Source organism: Channa argus, chromosome 5, assembly GCF_033026475.1.
Source record: "Channa argus isolate prfri chromosome 5, Channa argus male v1.0, whole genome shotgun sequence".
NCBI classification, from domain to species: domain Eukaryota; kingdom Metazoa; phylum Chordata; class Actinopteri; order Anabantiformes; family Channidae; genus Channa; species Channa argus.
This window is the reverse complement of record NC_090201.1, coordinates 1105374-1121545: the sequence shown is the minus strand read 5'-3', so window position 1 is coordinate 1121545 and position 16172 is coordinate 1105374. Positions and strand designations below refer to the sequence as shown.

Genomic DNA, 16172 nt, shown 5'->3' with positions numbered 1-16172 from the left:
ACAATGGTGTGTTTCAGTGTTTTAGTGTCCTTAATATAGCAATATAGCTTATTCTTACTATAGAAAACCAAGACACTGGAGAATATTGCAAATGTGATTAATAGAAATATAATGTAAGATTCACATATTCCACATATATGTATGTCTCTACAATCTCAATCGCTGCATCGGCCCTAGGTCTGGTTCAGACAGAAATATGCAGCGTGTGCATGATGTACAAAACACACATCTTCAAATTCTTTAGAATTGTGTTTATTTTGCTCATAAACTGAATAGAGTTGAAGTTAAATTTGCTTTTCCTCAAGTTTTGCCATGGAAAATAAAGACTTGGATTTATGCTTTGCAAATCAGTGGAAATGCTGACTCTTCTCACATGCAGGGTATAAAATGTTCCTGTCTCTCTGTTTCAGGGTGAACATTAGGTTACTGTTAAAGCCAACCATCAAATAAACTGATGCTTGAGTTGCTGTGCTCTGGTGTCTTATGGGGAAATGATCATGAATTACAGCAATCTTGGTTTGCGTTTTTCTTTTGTCCGTTGTTGGATGTCATCTCTCTCTCCTCAACTTCTGTAATCTTTCTAGTGTCGACCTTTCTGTCTACTATTCTTGTTGGATGGTGAAATCTCCTGTTCTTTCAAATGCAATTTCATTGCTAAAACGTGAAGTTTGTGGAATCAGTTATTCCATCTGTGGTCAAGTCCTGCATGTGCAGTATGTGGTTATGAAGGTTTGGCAGCTGACTTTTCCGTGTGTTCCCACAAAAAGTAAATACTGCATGATTGTACCTTTTGGATTTTAGAGTGATTGATTGGAGCTGTCTGAATTTATTGATGAGCACACCTCAATTCCAGACTAATTCCTCCCACTTCACAGTACTATTGGCAATAACTATTAGAATTTTAAACCACAGACTTGAGTTAGAGTATGTTGTATACTTGAGTAGGCTAAACCCTTACTACACTGGGTTGGCACGGTTTAGAAATTCAAAATTCTTTTATACTAAATGTTTTTTTTTAAAGCAGTGGTACCGTAATGCAGTTTTAACAGCTATTACCTTTTGGCAAATTCTAATCTTTTAAATAAAGTCGCATATATACCAATAGCAGAGGAAATAGAAAGTTTTTGTATTTGGTTTGTTCAAGGTTCATTAGAAAAAATTAATAAATAATACAGTTTGTGTCAACAGTCGCTCTTACTTTTGGAGTCATACGTCCTTGGACACTGAACACATAGGCAGGATACATATATTTTTAGCTTTAGTGTGACTTATAGAATCATCACATCCCACAAGTCCTCCAGCCTACTGTAAACCGGTCATTTGTCCTTCCTTTCTCCAATAAGTCATAACAGCATCTCTTTGTAATGTGCTGGAAGCTGGTGTTGGTTGAAATAGCGCATTAATGGTGCCTGGCAGGTGATTGTTGAAATATGGTGAAGCAGTGCCTTTGTGGCAGTAGCCTCTTAACTGTAAAACTTATATAGTTAGTGCAAATGTTCATTTATTATCAGAAGTAAAAAAGGTCAAGGAATGTATAAAAAAGGTTTGGGTAAAATAATTAACAGTAAAACAATAACATTATCAATATTATTATTATTGTTGTTGTTGTTGTCATTGTTATTATTATATTACTGCACCCAAATTCTATACAGGAGGTACAAAAACTACAGGGGTTTACTAAAAAGAGTGTGGTTTGGGTTAAAATAAGTATTTCCATAGTGATATACGACCTTGTTGAATGATCGTGGTTAAAACATATTTCACATTGGAATGTGTTGAAGTCCTGTGTTTTGTAATGCATCCAACCATCCCAGCATCCTCCTGATAAGAGTCCTTCAGGTTTGAATAGTTTTCAGGCGATTGTGTTATTTTTATTTCTTCAGCGCAACATAAGCATGGCAGATTTAAATTGCTTCAGGTTAGCTCGATTGCACTGTGGTCATAATTATTTTCCATGGAAAGGAGTCATCATGGTGATCCTGGTTTTTACAAATGGCCTCGGGGAAGGAAGACATAACAGGGAGGACTGCTCTTCAGTGATTCTCAGTTATGACGCAAACATGGACAGGTCCTGTCAGGCACCACATTTATCACCTCAGGTATCAAAAACCCCTGCAGTAAACTGTGATCTTCCTCTCACTGTTAAATTTTGGCTGAGACAGCAAACTGGCGTCTTTAATAGAACAACTAGGTTCTGTAGTGACCAGTGCTGCCGTAGCACTGACAGATTGTTGGTAGGGACTTCGCTTAAAAGGTGTAGACATATGGTTGAAATGGAGGCCTACAACAATGTGTGGAAACAATGACTAGGATGGACTAGAAAAACCTTCTTCCTTGATTGATTGTACAGTTCACATTTTCATCCCTAAAGACAATTACCAATCCTTTCATTTCACATCCCCCTTTTTAACTTAAGGAAATAACCTCTGCTGACTGTCCAAATCATAGTTTACCAGACTGGAAAGTTGCTGAGATTTTTGTGTTCTTCCTTGACACGAATGGCACTGATCCTTTCCATTGTGCAGAATCGGTATGTTAGAAGCCCTTCAGTGTTACTCACCATTCTTATACATGGACACAGCTAAAGTTACTGATGAGGCATTTCTGTGCATATTCTTTCATCCATGCTATCACAAAAACACTCGTCAGGAAGCTAAAGACTAAGCATGTATTCTCCTGTTTTTCAGCAGTCAAACCCCTGACACCGTGTTATGTTGGATAATTGAGTGTTCCTCTTTGGTAAGAAACCAACATGACATGCATGTGTGAACACCGCACTGCTTGTCTGCTCACATTCGACATGTTTTGGAGGTTTAGCAGCATGGGCATATTTGACAGGAGCTCAGGAAGCTCACACACGTTGTCTAAAGAGTGTAGTGTGGGGCAGCAGGGCGCCTCTGTCTGCAGATAGGGAGGGGGAAATGTGGGTTCAGAAGGATAGGAGAGGTCACATCTGAAGAGGATGTTTTCAAGTGAAGCCAAATCTATCTCTAGGTGCAGGAAGAGCCAACCAGGGGTCTTTTCATAGTAAGCATTTCAGTGCCTTCCCTTGGCCCAGCGTCTTAGCAAAAAGGAGAGGTCACAAGTGAATTTATTAAAAGCAAATCTTCAACATGTGCTAAATGGCATACTGTTAAAATACTGAACCATACTTAGAACATGTGCTGTTCAACATTTCTGGACAGAGAAAATAAATGTTGCAGTTTACTGTTTGCAATTTCTGCTGCGTAAAAAGACTACTATTGACGGATTTGCCAGATGGGACAATTAGTCTGATTACAAATGCTGCATGCACCTACAGGACAGAATACGCTTGGCAACATAGATCGGATATGCAAACGCAGCGCTCACTGGCTTTATCATCAATTTAATGTCGCCGAGCAACACTTCAGTCCATTTGCATTCTGCATGCAAATTTGTGTGAACTACATTGTGCACATTGACTTTAACATATGGTGCAGAACGTAGTAAAATATTACGGATTGCACTAGATGGAGGAAAAGGCTGGAAATCATATGACTACCATTCTATATATTGTGATGAGCTTTACTCATACAGCTTTATGGAGAGTACATAGAGATGCTGCAAATATAGAGTGAGAATTGTTTCTAGTCTAAAGTTCATTGCAGAGCATCAATACAAGATGTGTTGCAAGTGACATGTAATATTACATTTTTGGTTGCACGTTTGTCTTTGTAATTGATGTATATGGACTCATCTTTAAGGTTTGCTTTTGTTTTACCAACAACAACAAAAAAAAAAACGTTGTTGGACATTAGGCTTTATTGTGTTGCTATTTTGTCCTTGTCAGTTAGCTTCCTGTATGTATGTGAAATGGCTAAAAAGCTTCCTGTGGCTACACAGGACTGCTGTTAGCTTTGCATTCTTAGTTGGAAAATGTCATTAGCCCTACTCATTTATTATTTTGAAAGTAGCCGAGATGTTTCTTGCTCAGCTGGTTATTGGTACTTAATTATTTCTAATCTACTGTGAATGCTGGAGCACTATTTATTATCATCATTATGATTTCTTGTTTCCATACATTTTTGGGACTTTTTCTTTGGTACTTCAGCCAACGTTCAGCTAGAAACACAGTTCAAACTTTCACGTGTGCAGCTTTTTAATATCTTTTATACATTTTCAAACATTCAGCAAATATTCGGCCTTTTTCAGCATTTTGTTGTCATTCAAATGAATGGAGCAACTCTTTAGCTCCTCTTCAGCTTTGTCCTTTTCAGCTTTAAATAGTCGGGCATACTCCAGCCTAGAGAGACCACTCAAACTTTCAGCATATCACAAGACTTTTTGCTATCAGCCTTGCATTCAGCTTTTTAATATCTTTTACGGTTTTTGGAATTATTCAACTTATCCATCCAATGTTGGCCCATCTAGAGGGAACTTTTTTATCCCTTTTTTCATCTTTTTCTTCTTTGTTTCAGTCACCTTTGATCTTTCCTCGACAAATTATAGATACATTTTTGTGTGTGTGTGTGTGTTCCCCACATAGTGACAAGACTTACTGTTCTTTCAGTATTTGGCCAGAAGTAGAGAGAGTGCCGTCTGAAACTCCCATTGGACGCCTTTATAACTGAGGTCCCGACATTCTCCTTAAATCACAAACAGGGTCTTTTTTTAAGTTGCCGCCCTGGCTTCATTTTATTCAGTATCTTCAATATCAACGTGTTCGGTGAAGCCTTCTGTCTTAGGTATTAAGTGTTAGGACTACTACTTTTTCAATTTTTGCACATTTTGTGAGGCAAAGTTTGAGCAGTTTGTAACCTGTCTTCAGCAAACGTGAGTGACCTAGCAGATTGAAAGCTGTCATTGCCATGGTAACGGTTTCCCCATTGCTTGAAAACTCCTTTCAGTGCCAAAGTTCTCACATTGCATTTACTTTTTGGAAATGCTTTTTCTAGTTAGATTTAACTCTGCCTCTCACACAGTTTTTGGTCACTCTGTCTCTGAACTCTGATCCATATTTCCTAGTTCACATTTTAAGTATGACTCAAATTGCATTTTAGATCTTTTCCAGTAAATAAAAAACAGAGCTATTCATTTTAGATTATGACTGTATGACTGGAAGTGATAATTATAGAAAATAACACAATATACAGTTTTAGTTTTAGGAGTGAGCTATAGGAAGCTAAAAATAAACTCCAATCAGCTGGAATAATCAAGTGTGTCACACCAGACTGCCACTCCCTTCCCCTGACATGCAGACACACATCCAGCACAACAACCTCACACAGCCGTTCTCCCACTTCAGCCTTACAGGTCTCCTAGTCAGAGGTAAAAACAGTGTGAGGGCAGTGGGACATCCAGGAAGAGAAAGGCGGCTTTCATCACAGATGCCAACATCAACAGTGCCCGGAGCCTGGATGTAGACAGACTGTCCTTCAGTATAGCCTCAGTACCACAGGAAGAGGAGGGCAGAGGCAAGCAGGGTGGTTTTCCACCAGCCAACCTTACGAGAACTAGATGCACATTCCATTGGAAATTCATCAGTGTGAAGGAATCGTGGTGTTATTATCTGTTACACAATCTTACCTGTTAGAGTTTCACGTTTACTTCAGTAAAATTATATTAACTTTACTTGAGATTCTGTGCAGTGAAGGTAGGTTCAAGTTTTTCATACTCACATATTCTTTCTTCTGGCTTGATTTGTTTTTGTACAAACATGTGCATCTTTGGCTGCCTCCCTAAAACTGAAAGGCTAAAAAAGGTTGTTTTTTTTTAGCAGAGGATGACATTTCATTTAGTTTTTTGTCAGCCTAACAACTTGCTTATTATCATTTCCTATCCTGTCTCTGACATTTTGGGGCCTGGACCAGATGGGTTTTCGACTCATCCTCTTGTGGTAGATATTAGATGGGGCCCCACTTTCAGTTTTCAGTCCTATGCCTTGTAGCAGATGATGTACAGCTGCTGCTACTTCTGAGCTTCTGATTCCTTTCTGTGTAAAATGCCCTTGAAAGCAGCAGGGGCAGCAGCCGGATCTGTAACCTGTCATGGCCACTCAGCTAGGAACTCAGACTACATAATTTTGCCCTGATGGTCCTGCTCAGAGTCGACAGCGAAAGGTACAGCCCATCAGTCATTTTGGCAGCAGCATTCCCCATTCTGTGCCATTGATGAGCAATGGATGGCAAGGAAGGGAAGTGAAGATGGCAGGAAAAGAGCAGGTAGGGAACAGTCTTTCGGGGTTGTGCAGGTAATTCAGCCATCCTCCATTTCTCCCTTTTGTATATGCTCACCTCTGGCTCAGGTCAGTTTGCTGTTCAGTTTCAGTTCAGTTCAGTTTTGAGTCATGGCACTGTCAGTGTTAATACGCACATCTCTTGTGTTGTCACTCTAAGGAAGAGCCACCTGCTAACTGTGCAAATGGATTAATCTGGTTTGATGACCATACTCAAACAAAATGTTCATTTCAGTTCTTGAGAATGTAAACGTGTGGACTTACAGCTGGAAGAAAAAAGGAATAAGGGTGGAACAAAGGGGCACATTTATTGAAGAACTGTGTGGAATGAAAGCTTGGCAGCATAGTTCTTCTCCACTTGGAATTGAATCCAATTTCAGCTAAGTGCCAAGTAGTCTGACACACACAGTGCCAGGATGTCTTCACATACGGAGCTGATGACAGGTCAGGTTTAGGGTATTTGTATAGCTGTTAAATGCTGCTCTGCAACCTCTGAATCTAAATATCTAATAAAAATAATAATACTAATCTCATAATAATAATAAAAATGAAAATCCCTTGAAAACCCCAAACCACATTTTTAAACTCCTGCAAATGTGCAGAAGTTGCAATATTGCTGCCCAGTGCAAATGTAAATGCTGCAGTTAACCACCACATCAGCATCTCATTGACTATGTTTGGGTGTCAGGCAAAAATCAGGGACCAAATAATCATAGTGAGCCAATTGTAAAGTCTTTTGCTTAACTTCCAAGTCTACTTCGGTGTTACTAGAACGTAAAGATTTTATTGTTAAAGGGAGGCTGATGTGAAAGTTTGATGTGTAGCAGCTTCTTGCCATACATCAGGAATTTATTCCTAAAGTCAGATATTTCATAACATTAACAAACGACATCATATTTCAACATAAGCAAATTAAATGAACAAACTCACTTGTTTGTGTCATTTAACAGGCCGTTTAACCGTGTGTGAAGTTTAGGTAAAATGCTGCTTTCATACAGCAGTAAACTGAGCTAAAAAGCAAAGAAGTGGAAGTGATGATGAGGTGGTGTATCTAGCGCTAGAGCCGTAACCTGAATGCAGAAACCTTTCCTCTTTGCCTTTAACCTGACTCGTCTTTTCCATCCTCCTCTCAATGTTTGTGTAATGTCCTCGCCTCCTTCACACATAGCCGCTGTCCAGCCATTCTCAGACACAGTCTGAGCACGCTCAGCCAGGCTGCTCTCCCCGGAATAGATATACAGTATGTTTATGAATACTAATGAAGCAGCAGCTCATCCAGCAGTGCCTCAGGTCTACGTCACCATGAGGCTTTCATCTGTTTTCAGTGCAAACTAGACATGTCAGGATCTGTTGTGTGTTCTCTGTAAGGGGAAGGGCACATCGCGACTGCCCGTGATTGGTGATGAGTTGTTTGAGTATGTTTGTGCTTCACTGTGTTGAAGAGGTTTTTTTGTGGACAAAATCTCAGTTAGCCGGACTTCCTGAGCCAGATGATGATGCAGTGTCACACTCTATCTGTGGAGGACATCTGAGAAATCCCTTCTGTCTCAAATCATCAGATAGCATCAGGGCTTGCTCAGATTGTCTACGCAGCAATCAGACCTTAAAATAATAAACACCAAAGATAGGAACTCATGATAAAACCTCAGCCTTGCCCTGGATCGCACATACCAAAAGTAAAACAATAAACCAAAAGCAATAGAAGAGCAAAAGTTATACCTGGGAATTTAAGAGTCAGGGAGACAGCTATGGATTATTTTTTTCTGGCTGAGATTAAATCTGTCTGGATTACTTTAAAGATAAATCTGGTTTATGGAAACACAAATTAAATGCTGAGAAATGACTGAGGTCAGGTCGGAGTGGTCAAGCACGAGCAGACAATAAGACATGGCAGATGCTGAAACCATTATCCCAGAGTTCTCACAGCCCTTTAAATGATTTGAATTGGAAGGATAAATATCTGATATTTTCTTAACAAATGTCTTCAATATTTACGCTTTTCTACCATGGACAGCAGGCCAATATTGTTCCAGCTAACCACTGTAGCAAAGACACTTGTGGGAAATTTACGCCAAAACTGACTGGAAACTTCCAGATGTTGTTGAGTAAATTCTATGAAAGGTATCACCGCAGAGCAATGAAATGAGAACATGTGGTTTTAGTGGGGGTTAGGGGTCAGGCTTGTTTTTCTAGTAGAGTCTCTGCTTATTGCCTGGCAACTTTACACTGATGGTAACACAGTGTCTGTGCAGCAAGCACAACATGAGCAGCACTGCAGGCTGTGTGCTTACATGGGAGGCCTTCAGGTGCAGCACTAAGTGTAGGCAGCACACATTTTGGAAGCAATCAGTACATTATCACTGTGGCTGCACACACATAGGTAAATAGACTTTAGAGTGCATACAATACGCGTCAGGTTGTGGTTACACATGTATAGATACGTGAGTGATGTACAAACTGACATATGCACTGTGTGGACAGATGGATTGAAAAATGCAGCTGAAACACTGTCTGTGTAGATCTGCTGTTAATCTCTAGAAAGTCATTCTAATTATTAAATAAAAGAAAGGATGTGAAGGTGCTGGTTTGTTTACTCTTGGACACAGACGGAATAGCTGGATAGGAATTCCCCATTTCCCGTGTTTATGCTAAGCTAAGCTAAACCATCTGCTTGATCTTGATACATATTAAATGGACAAATATTATCTGGATGTTGTTGGGAAGCCTGTCACAGGATGCTGGCAGGATTGTAGCTCATCACAACATCACACACAGAAAGAAAAATGTGGCTGAGTCGAATGTATAATTATAGGCTAGTACCATGTTCCTGCCATTATTGAAGAAAAACAACAATGTTTATTGTCATTGAGCAAATATACATATTGCATATACATGTTCCAATAAAATTCTTGTTCTGCATTCATGGGGAGCGGTGGGTGGCCACAGGGCGGCTGCCACTGTTCCAAAACTTAAAAATTACACAGAAATAATGGACATTTCAGAAGCAAATATCTCCACTGCTGCCAGTGCAGTTCAGCAAGTCTTGATCACAGGAGGCTTTTTACATCTTCACATTTAGATGGGTTTTGTTTTGTTTTTTATATAAAAAAAACAAAAAATGTAGTTTTAATTTGTTTTAAATTGTTGATTTTACGAGGAGTCAGTGCTACAAATTAATGACCCAAGATGATTTCATTGTGAGGCTGGTTTTATTGTTCCTGGTAGTTTGCCCTTGTACACAGATGCATTTTCTCTGCACTGTGCACCCGAGCTATTAATCAATGCTCTCATGCTGATGTTTTGGTTGAAACATTATCACTGATAGCTCTTTCGTATGTACTGCATGGTTTACACAGTTTGAATAAACTGGCTTGTTTTAATGTCAGATCATGTGACTGCTTTTGTTTGTTACCTCATTAGACTCTGCTGCAGTTTTGTCACTAAGTTCCCCAGATTTCAACTCCTGCATTACCTCAGTGAGTATAGCGATAGCATACCGGATGCTATCGCCCAGACGTAGTGTATCGCCGATGATAAACAAGTGCCACAATGACAAACGTAAGGCGCAAGTTGTTATGAAGTGAAAATATCCTTTCAGCCTGCCTCTGCCCCTGCCTCTGTCTGAGACTGCTCAGTGTTTACTTGCTCACAAGAATGCTGTTGGATAATGATGTTGGTGTAGCATTAGAGCTTATAGGGAGCTCAGGAACAGGATGGGGGAAGAGTTGCGGCAGGAGGATTAGCAGAGATAAGCTGAATAACTGCAACCTAGTCAGAGAGGCTACCACAGCAGAGCATAAACACTGAACAGCTTCACTTTCACATAGTTATCACCAAAACAGTAATTCTGTCTGCTCCTGACCCTGCAGCTTGTTGTCTTAATAGTATGTATTTGTATGATGTATTTTATGGCTGCACAAATGCTTGTGCGCTTGCATGGAGCCAGTGTTTGTCTCTGGTTAAGCGATGTGTGGTGTGTGTTCTACATACGGTCAGGAGCAACATGCATGTGCATCATGGGAGCTAGTGGTCATTTAATCCTTCCTCTCTCTCTCCCTGTTGGAGAGGCTCGAGGCTGAGAGGGCAGAGCCACCACCTCCCTCTGAAGGCCACACGTGGGTGGGTTCTGAGCTCGGGGATTACAGGGTTGAATTGGAGCCAAACAGCTTTACAGCAGCAGACAGCCAGGGACACAGTCAGTCTGCTGCACCGGGCCTGGGCAACACTCAGTTTGGGGAGTTGTTGATGGAGATGGAAGCCAGCCAGAGCATAGGGACAGTTGCTGCTTAGGTCTTTGTTTTCATATCAGAATGATTTTATTGCCCCAGTGTCTGTAAACAGCACATGTATTAATTATACATGTACAGTTCTGCCATACTGTTGTTTTACTCTGGCAGTCCACGTTGGTGTAGAGCCATAGAAAACAGCATTTAGGACTCTTAGGGCTCTAAATTGATGCTTGAATAGCATTTTTGTTTGTGTATATTTAGGTTGTATAATTACAACCTAAATCCCATGTGTGGCCAAAAAGCTTCTGATAACATTAGGGACTCATTTTTTCATGTAAAAGCTGTAAATGCATCTCGTCCTGTGAAAGTCAGGCTTAACCATGACCAACACTCTTCCATAACCAAAACCACTAATGACCAAAACTGCTATTAATTAATGAGATACTGTAGCAAATGAAAGTTTAGCAGATTTGTTGAGTAAGTTTTGATATTTTATTCATAAAAAACTTAGGTGGCATCACATTTCTCCTAAGTCACATTTGCTTTTGTTACTACAAAACGTGTGTTATTTTACTGTATTATTAATGTCAACAATAAGCCACTCAGTGCATTCTAAAATGTGCCTCTCTTTTTAATATAGTAGATGCTATTGTTACTGACCCCCCTCTTTCCAGTACACTAGACCTTTACCCTAGAATTCATAGAGGTGGTTGGGAAGGATACAAAGCACAGTATTGTCACAGCATAGACCTAGATTTGACCCTGGAGACCTGTGTGTGCTTAAGTTTAGGCAACAAAAGCACTTTGACTAAGGTTAGACAAGGGTTGTGCTTTTGTTTAAGGGTTAATGACCCTTAATGACTTGTGGGTGAAGTGGCTGTTAATTTGTTCTTTATCAAAGGACGCCTTCACTGATTTTGAACTTGCTTCTTTTGGTTCCACTTTGTGTAGTACATGTGCATAAAATGCATCGTGATTAAACTTCCCTTTGGCTTCCCTATGTCAAATAAATGCCTCCCAATGACATCATTTGAAAGGAACCTTCAGTTCAGATTATATTATGTTGTTGCTCTGACTATGGTGTTTGTAATCATGGTCAACCTGCTTTTTTCAGAGCTCCTCCAGCCTCCAGATGACATTATATGAACTCCCAGTGATGAAAAACCCCTCTGGGTGATGCCATATGGAGCAGTTTTCAACAAAACCGTAATTCTGCCAGCTAGAAGCAGAGGAATAAGTGAGAGGGAAGTTTAAAAGCTTTAATGTACATTTACACACTAAACTACAGCCATAGAAAGCAAGTTGAAGTCACCCTTTACGCCAGACCACAATCTTTATCTAACTTTCAGCAAGTGCTGTATGTGTCTAAACACAGTCTTAGAGTTTCATAATGCTATAGCACAAAAACTGGAGATTGTACTGCAAGATCATGAATTTGGGTTCAAAAACATCATCTAGTCACATTTTATGAATATGTTTACTATAAGCATATTTGCAACTTGTCATTTATGTTACTGTCATCATATCATAATTTTAAAAAAGTAATTCTATTGTAATTGCATTCCCTGTAAAACATATTAGCTATTGCAGTTCATAAAGAGATAGGAGACAGTTTAATGTGTTTTTTTTTTTTCAATTTAATTTGACTGACTTCTTCTGTTTCTTTTGAGTGTTTGTGATCATTCTAAAGAGAATATTATGTGAATGTAAAATATGCCCAGTGTTGAGGTTTGGTGTCTTGGTTCTTACTGTCCCCCAGGGAAAACACCGATCTCGAACCAGGTGGATGCTTGGATTGTGCGGTGGCTTTTAAAATGTACATATACTGTAACAGCAGCACAAAACACTTAATGAATGATCAAAAACTGTCACTCGCAAGTACACAGAGTCCCAGATGACATTTTCGCCCTAACGAAGGTGCATTTTAAAACTAACACAGAGAAAAAGACGGATTGTGTCCCATCGTGTCAATTGAAAAGACCGTCACAGGTACATAATGTTACCTCTCCTTGATTTCGTCCCAAATAACTTCACTCTGCTACTCTGTGGCGAATTTCAACATGCTCCTTGCTTTTCTTAGCTGGTGTCTTCGTCACGCGTAGACCGGAGCATCTGGGGAGGTGGACGTGCAGACACATTTGTCTCCAGCTACCCCACTTACACAGGCTGGTCAATTTACTTACCAAGTGGAGCAGAAAATGCAGTGTCTGTCAATGACTCTATTTTTGTCTCTGCTGGATGAGAACCAGTCTCATGCAATATGTGACATTCATCACTGCTGGGGGAGTGGCATGTTGTCACTCTGAATGAGAGATTTGGACATTGTAGATGGAGGTGGAACAGTGTGTAGGTCTTTAAAGGTTATATTTGTAGACCAGAGAGTCACACCACATCTGAATTGCTGAGGGACTGGAACTGATGCGGGACTTAATACTAGGATGACAGGTTCTGCTGTTTCCACTTTGGAGCCCAGAAATAGTGTAACAGGTGTGACTGTAACACAAGTCCTTAAAAGAGACGTCTGACGTTCAGTTGTCCTTCTTCAAGCTTGCTTTGAAAGTAGTCTTTGGAATGATTAATCTACTCGAGAAGGGCCAGCTGCTTCATTAAATTCCTCTTTGGCTTTTCAAGTTGGATCAATAGATCATAAACACACAACAGGGCGCATAATCAGTGCAATCACGTGGACACAAGTGGTCGAACTATAAGCAAAGAAAAGCTATTTTTAACTGGGGTTGTCACCACCACCTTAACCATCTTTATTTGCACCGAGGTCATAATCATAGAACCAAATCTTTTTAGTTATTCCAGTCATGTTCACAGTTGTCATTCTACACACGCAACTCAAAGGTCACGAGGTGAACCTGATGCAAAATGGTGTGTTTGCAGGCCAGAAGTACGGTTAGAGTTGGAGGGATAATAGTCTGATACATGTTGTATTGGAATGACAAGAAACAGCTTCTAAATTAAAGATTGCGTGTGATTAATTAATCTGCCAATCTACCATAAACCAAATCTTATGCCCACCAGGGAAACCTTCAACTTTAGGATATTACAGTACACAGATTGTGTAGTAGCTCAACCAATTCCAGCAATGTTATATTACAATTAAATAATAAATTCATTACTTTGTTACTTCAGCTATAATTCACTCCTTATGTTGAGTGTGAGAGACTGAGACTAAAAAGTCAACCCTCTCCCCATGGACCAGCCCATTAATGAATTACAATAATTAACCAGCTACAAAAGTAACCAGTTGTTTTACTAGTTGTCTAATTTGTTCAAATGTGAGCCTCACTCAAAAGCCATTGCTTTATATTGCAATAGTTTTAAATTTGATAAGGGACAATAAGCAGACAACTGGAGTCTTGTCATCAGTAAAAAGCAAAACAGCTGCACAGTTTTGTTTGTAGATTTCCGATTGTGTACAGGTTAAACAAAACAGAGAAACTTCTATTAGCTTCTCATATCCATAATAATTCTACACCTCTTTGTGTTTGCTGTTTAGCTGTCTGCTGTCTTTATCCCTCAGCCAGCAGCACTGGTTGAGGTCTGGAAATAGTGCCGATTTGAATCACACAGGTCAGACTGTTCAGCCTTTTCATGCAGATTTTATTCATAACATGCCCTTCCTCCAGTATACATCTGGATTTATGAACAAATATTCAGCATCAGAGATGAAGATAAACATTATCCACCCGCAGGAGAAGCCGATTCAATTAGCACATACTAAAACACATATTAACCTGGACAACCCAGATAGGCTCCGCACTTCTGTGCTGATAATTTATTTGAATGGTTGGGTCTGTGTGTCTGATCTAACACTCAGCAAAAAGTGAATAACTATGTTTCCCAATTTGGTTTTTTCTTTAATTGTAAATTGAATCTGTGGTCACTTTGTTTTTCCTTTGCTTAAATGTCTTTGCCTTTTTGGTGCTAATTCTGTGCTATCGCACAATAAAAAACTAACATCATAGCCAAACCTGTGCAGTTTTAAATTTGAAAAAAGTGTGCAAACCTTCTTTTGGATGGTGCTACCAACATGTAAAGCTGCCCGTTTACTTTTACTTCAGTACACACTTGGAAAGTTCAGTCCATACTTTTACATTCTCTTTGTCAGGGCAGAGTATGACAAAAACCAAAAACCAAAAAAAGGTCGACCATGCAGGAATTTTGGATGTTGCAATAATGATGTACATACTGTGACCCCGTGACCACCAGACACCTCAGTGCAAAAAGGTTTTATTTGTCACAGACTTGTATGTTTTTCAAATGCCCAGGCATTTGGCACACATTCATCACATCTCTCCTCACTGTTAAGACAGAAACCCAAGGTCTGATGAGAAGCAGCTGAAAACTGTCACTCTCTGCATTTAAACAGCTGCAGCTTTACCTTAATCTTTACAGTCATGGTAGTGGGGAACCAACTGCCTTACATTTGCTGGGCTGGTGTGTAATTTAACATAAAAGCAGATCTGAGCAACGGAGACTTAATAATAATACTTTAGGTATTTTTTAGATTTTTTTCCAATTGTGAGTCGTGCAGAGATCCAAAGACGTTTTAACCTTTCTGTGCTCCATGATTAGCATTGTCTAGAGTTGCACTTCCTGAATAGAGGGTCAGTGAATATTTGTCCACATTTATCCTTGTGAGAGATTATTTAATCCCCTTTTATGATAACCAGCTACAAACTTCACGTTCTGAATGTTTCTCTCTGCCGCACTTTACATGACCCTTGGCACAGTGAAGAGAGAATCCGACATTTTTCATGGTGGCCTCCTACTCAAATCTCACTGCCTTGTTTCGATAACATCTTTGATTCACGCCCGTTGTTTGGGTAATGATGTCATTATCCAGAAATAAATAGGCCTCTCACTGCTTCACTTTTTGGGCCGAGGCAGGGGAATAGGAGTGGGGTTGGAAATCACCCTGAATATCAGCACCAAGATGAGAACAGATGTAAGTCAAACATCCCCTGTTTTTGTTTAGAGATTAGCTGGATGGGTCAGACAGCCAAAGCCGCTGTTGCTTGTTTTACTTTGCCTGTTAATAGAAATGTGATAATGATAGTATGATTTTATGCACTTTGTTAGACTTTGTTCTTCAGTGTATATTTTGAATTTGAAATTGAAGGTTGACATTGGAGGACGGTTGTACTGATGTAAAGCTCACATTACTACAGCTGCACTGTTGTATCCAGGGGTTTCCCAGGCTTTATCCTTGCTACCCAGAGGGCTATCAATAAAGCCACCAGAGTTTTTTTCTCGTTTTGTTTCTCTATCGCCCACTGTGACATCTTACTTGTTGCCCCTTACCGTTTAAGAGCCTCCCGATCTGTGGGACACCAATGCTCCCGCTGCCACACGACCCAGTTTCCTCTAGAGGAATTCCCTCCCTCTTCCTGCGAACGCCCCTCCTCACTGGGCTGAGAGAAGGCCAGAGTGTGAGATGTCTGACAGTCAAGTGGGCAGTTAGGCTGTGAAAGCTACATTTAGCCCAGGAATAAAGTAACAGAGATCAGGGTGGTGATAGGTCTAGTGTAGGGGCTCACAGGGCAGCATGTGGTGTCTGCAGTGCACCTCTGACAGGACTCAGTCCTTACTGGAGCTGGAATCCGACAGCCGGTAAGTCCAACTTTGAGTGTGTGTGTGTGTAGAGGCCGATACATTTAATGCTTGCTTGACATGCACTTACTCTGATTTGGCTCGGAATTAGTCTTGTGATGCAGGTTGTAAATTGTACTAAT

The 16172-nt window shown here is 40.1% G+C and overlaps 1 protein-coding gene across 8 annotated transcripts in view; it reads left to right on the top strand.

The window, feature by feature from the left end:
- Positions 1-16172, top strand: part of iqsec1b (IQ motif and Sec7 domain ArfGEF 1b) — a 165968-nt gene that overhangs the window by 125837 nt on the left and 23959 nt on the right. The window contains exon 1 of one of the 8 annotated variants that reach the window (XM_067503766.1): positions 12919-16050. The exons of the other annotated variants lie outside the window; for them this stretch is intronic. Within the exon in view, the coding sequence (XP_067359867.1) occupies positions 15986-16050 (65 nt within the window). The 5' untranslated portion in view covers positions 12919-15985. Of the gene's footprint in view, positions 1-12918; positions 16051-16172 lie in introns of those variants that run through there. 8 annotated transcript variants of the gene reach the window in all.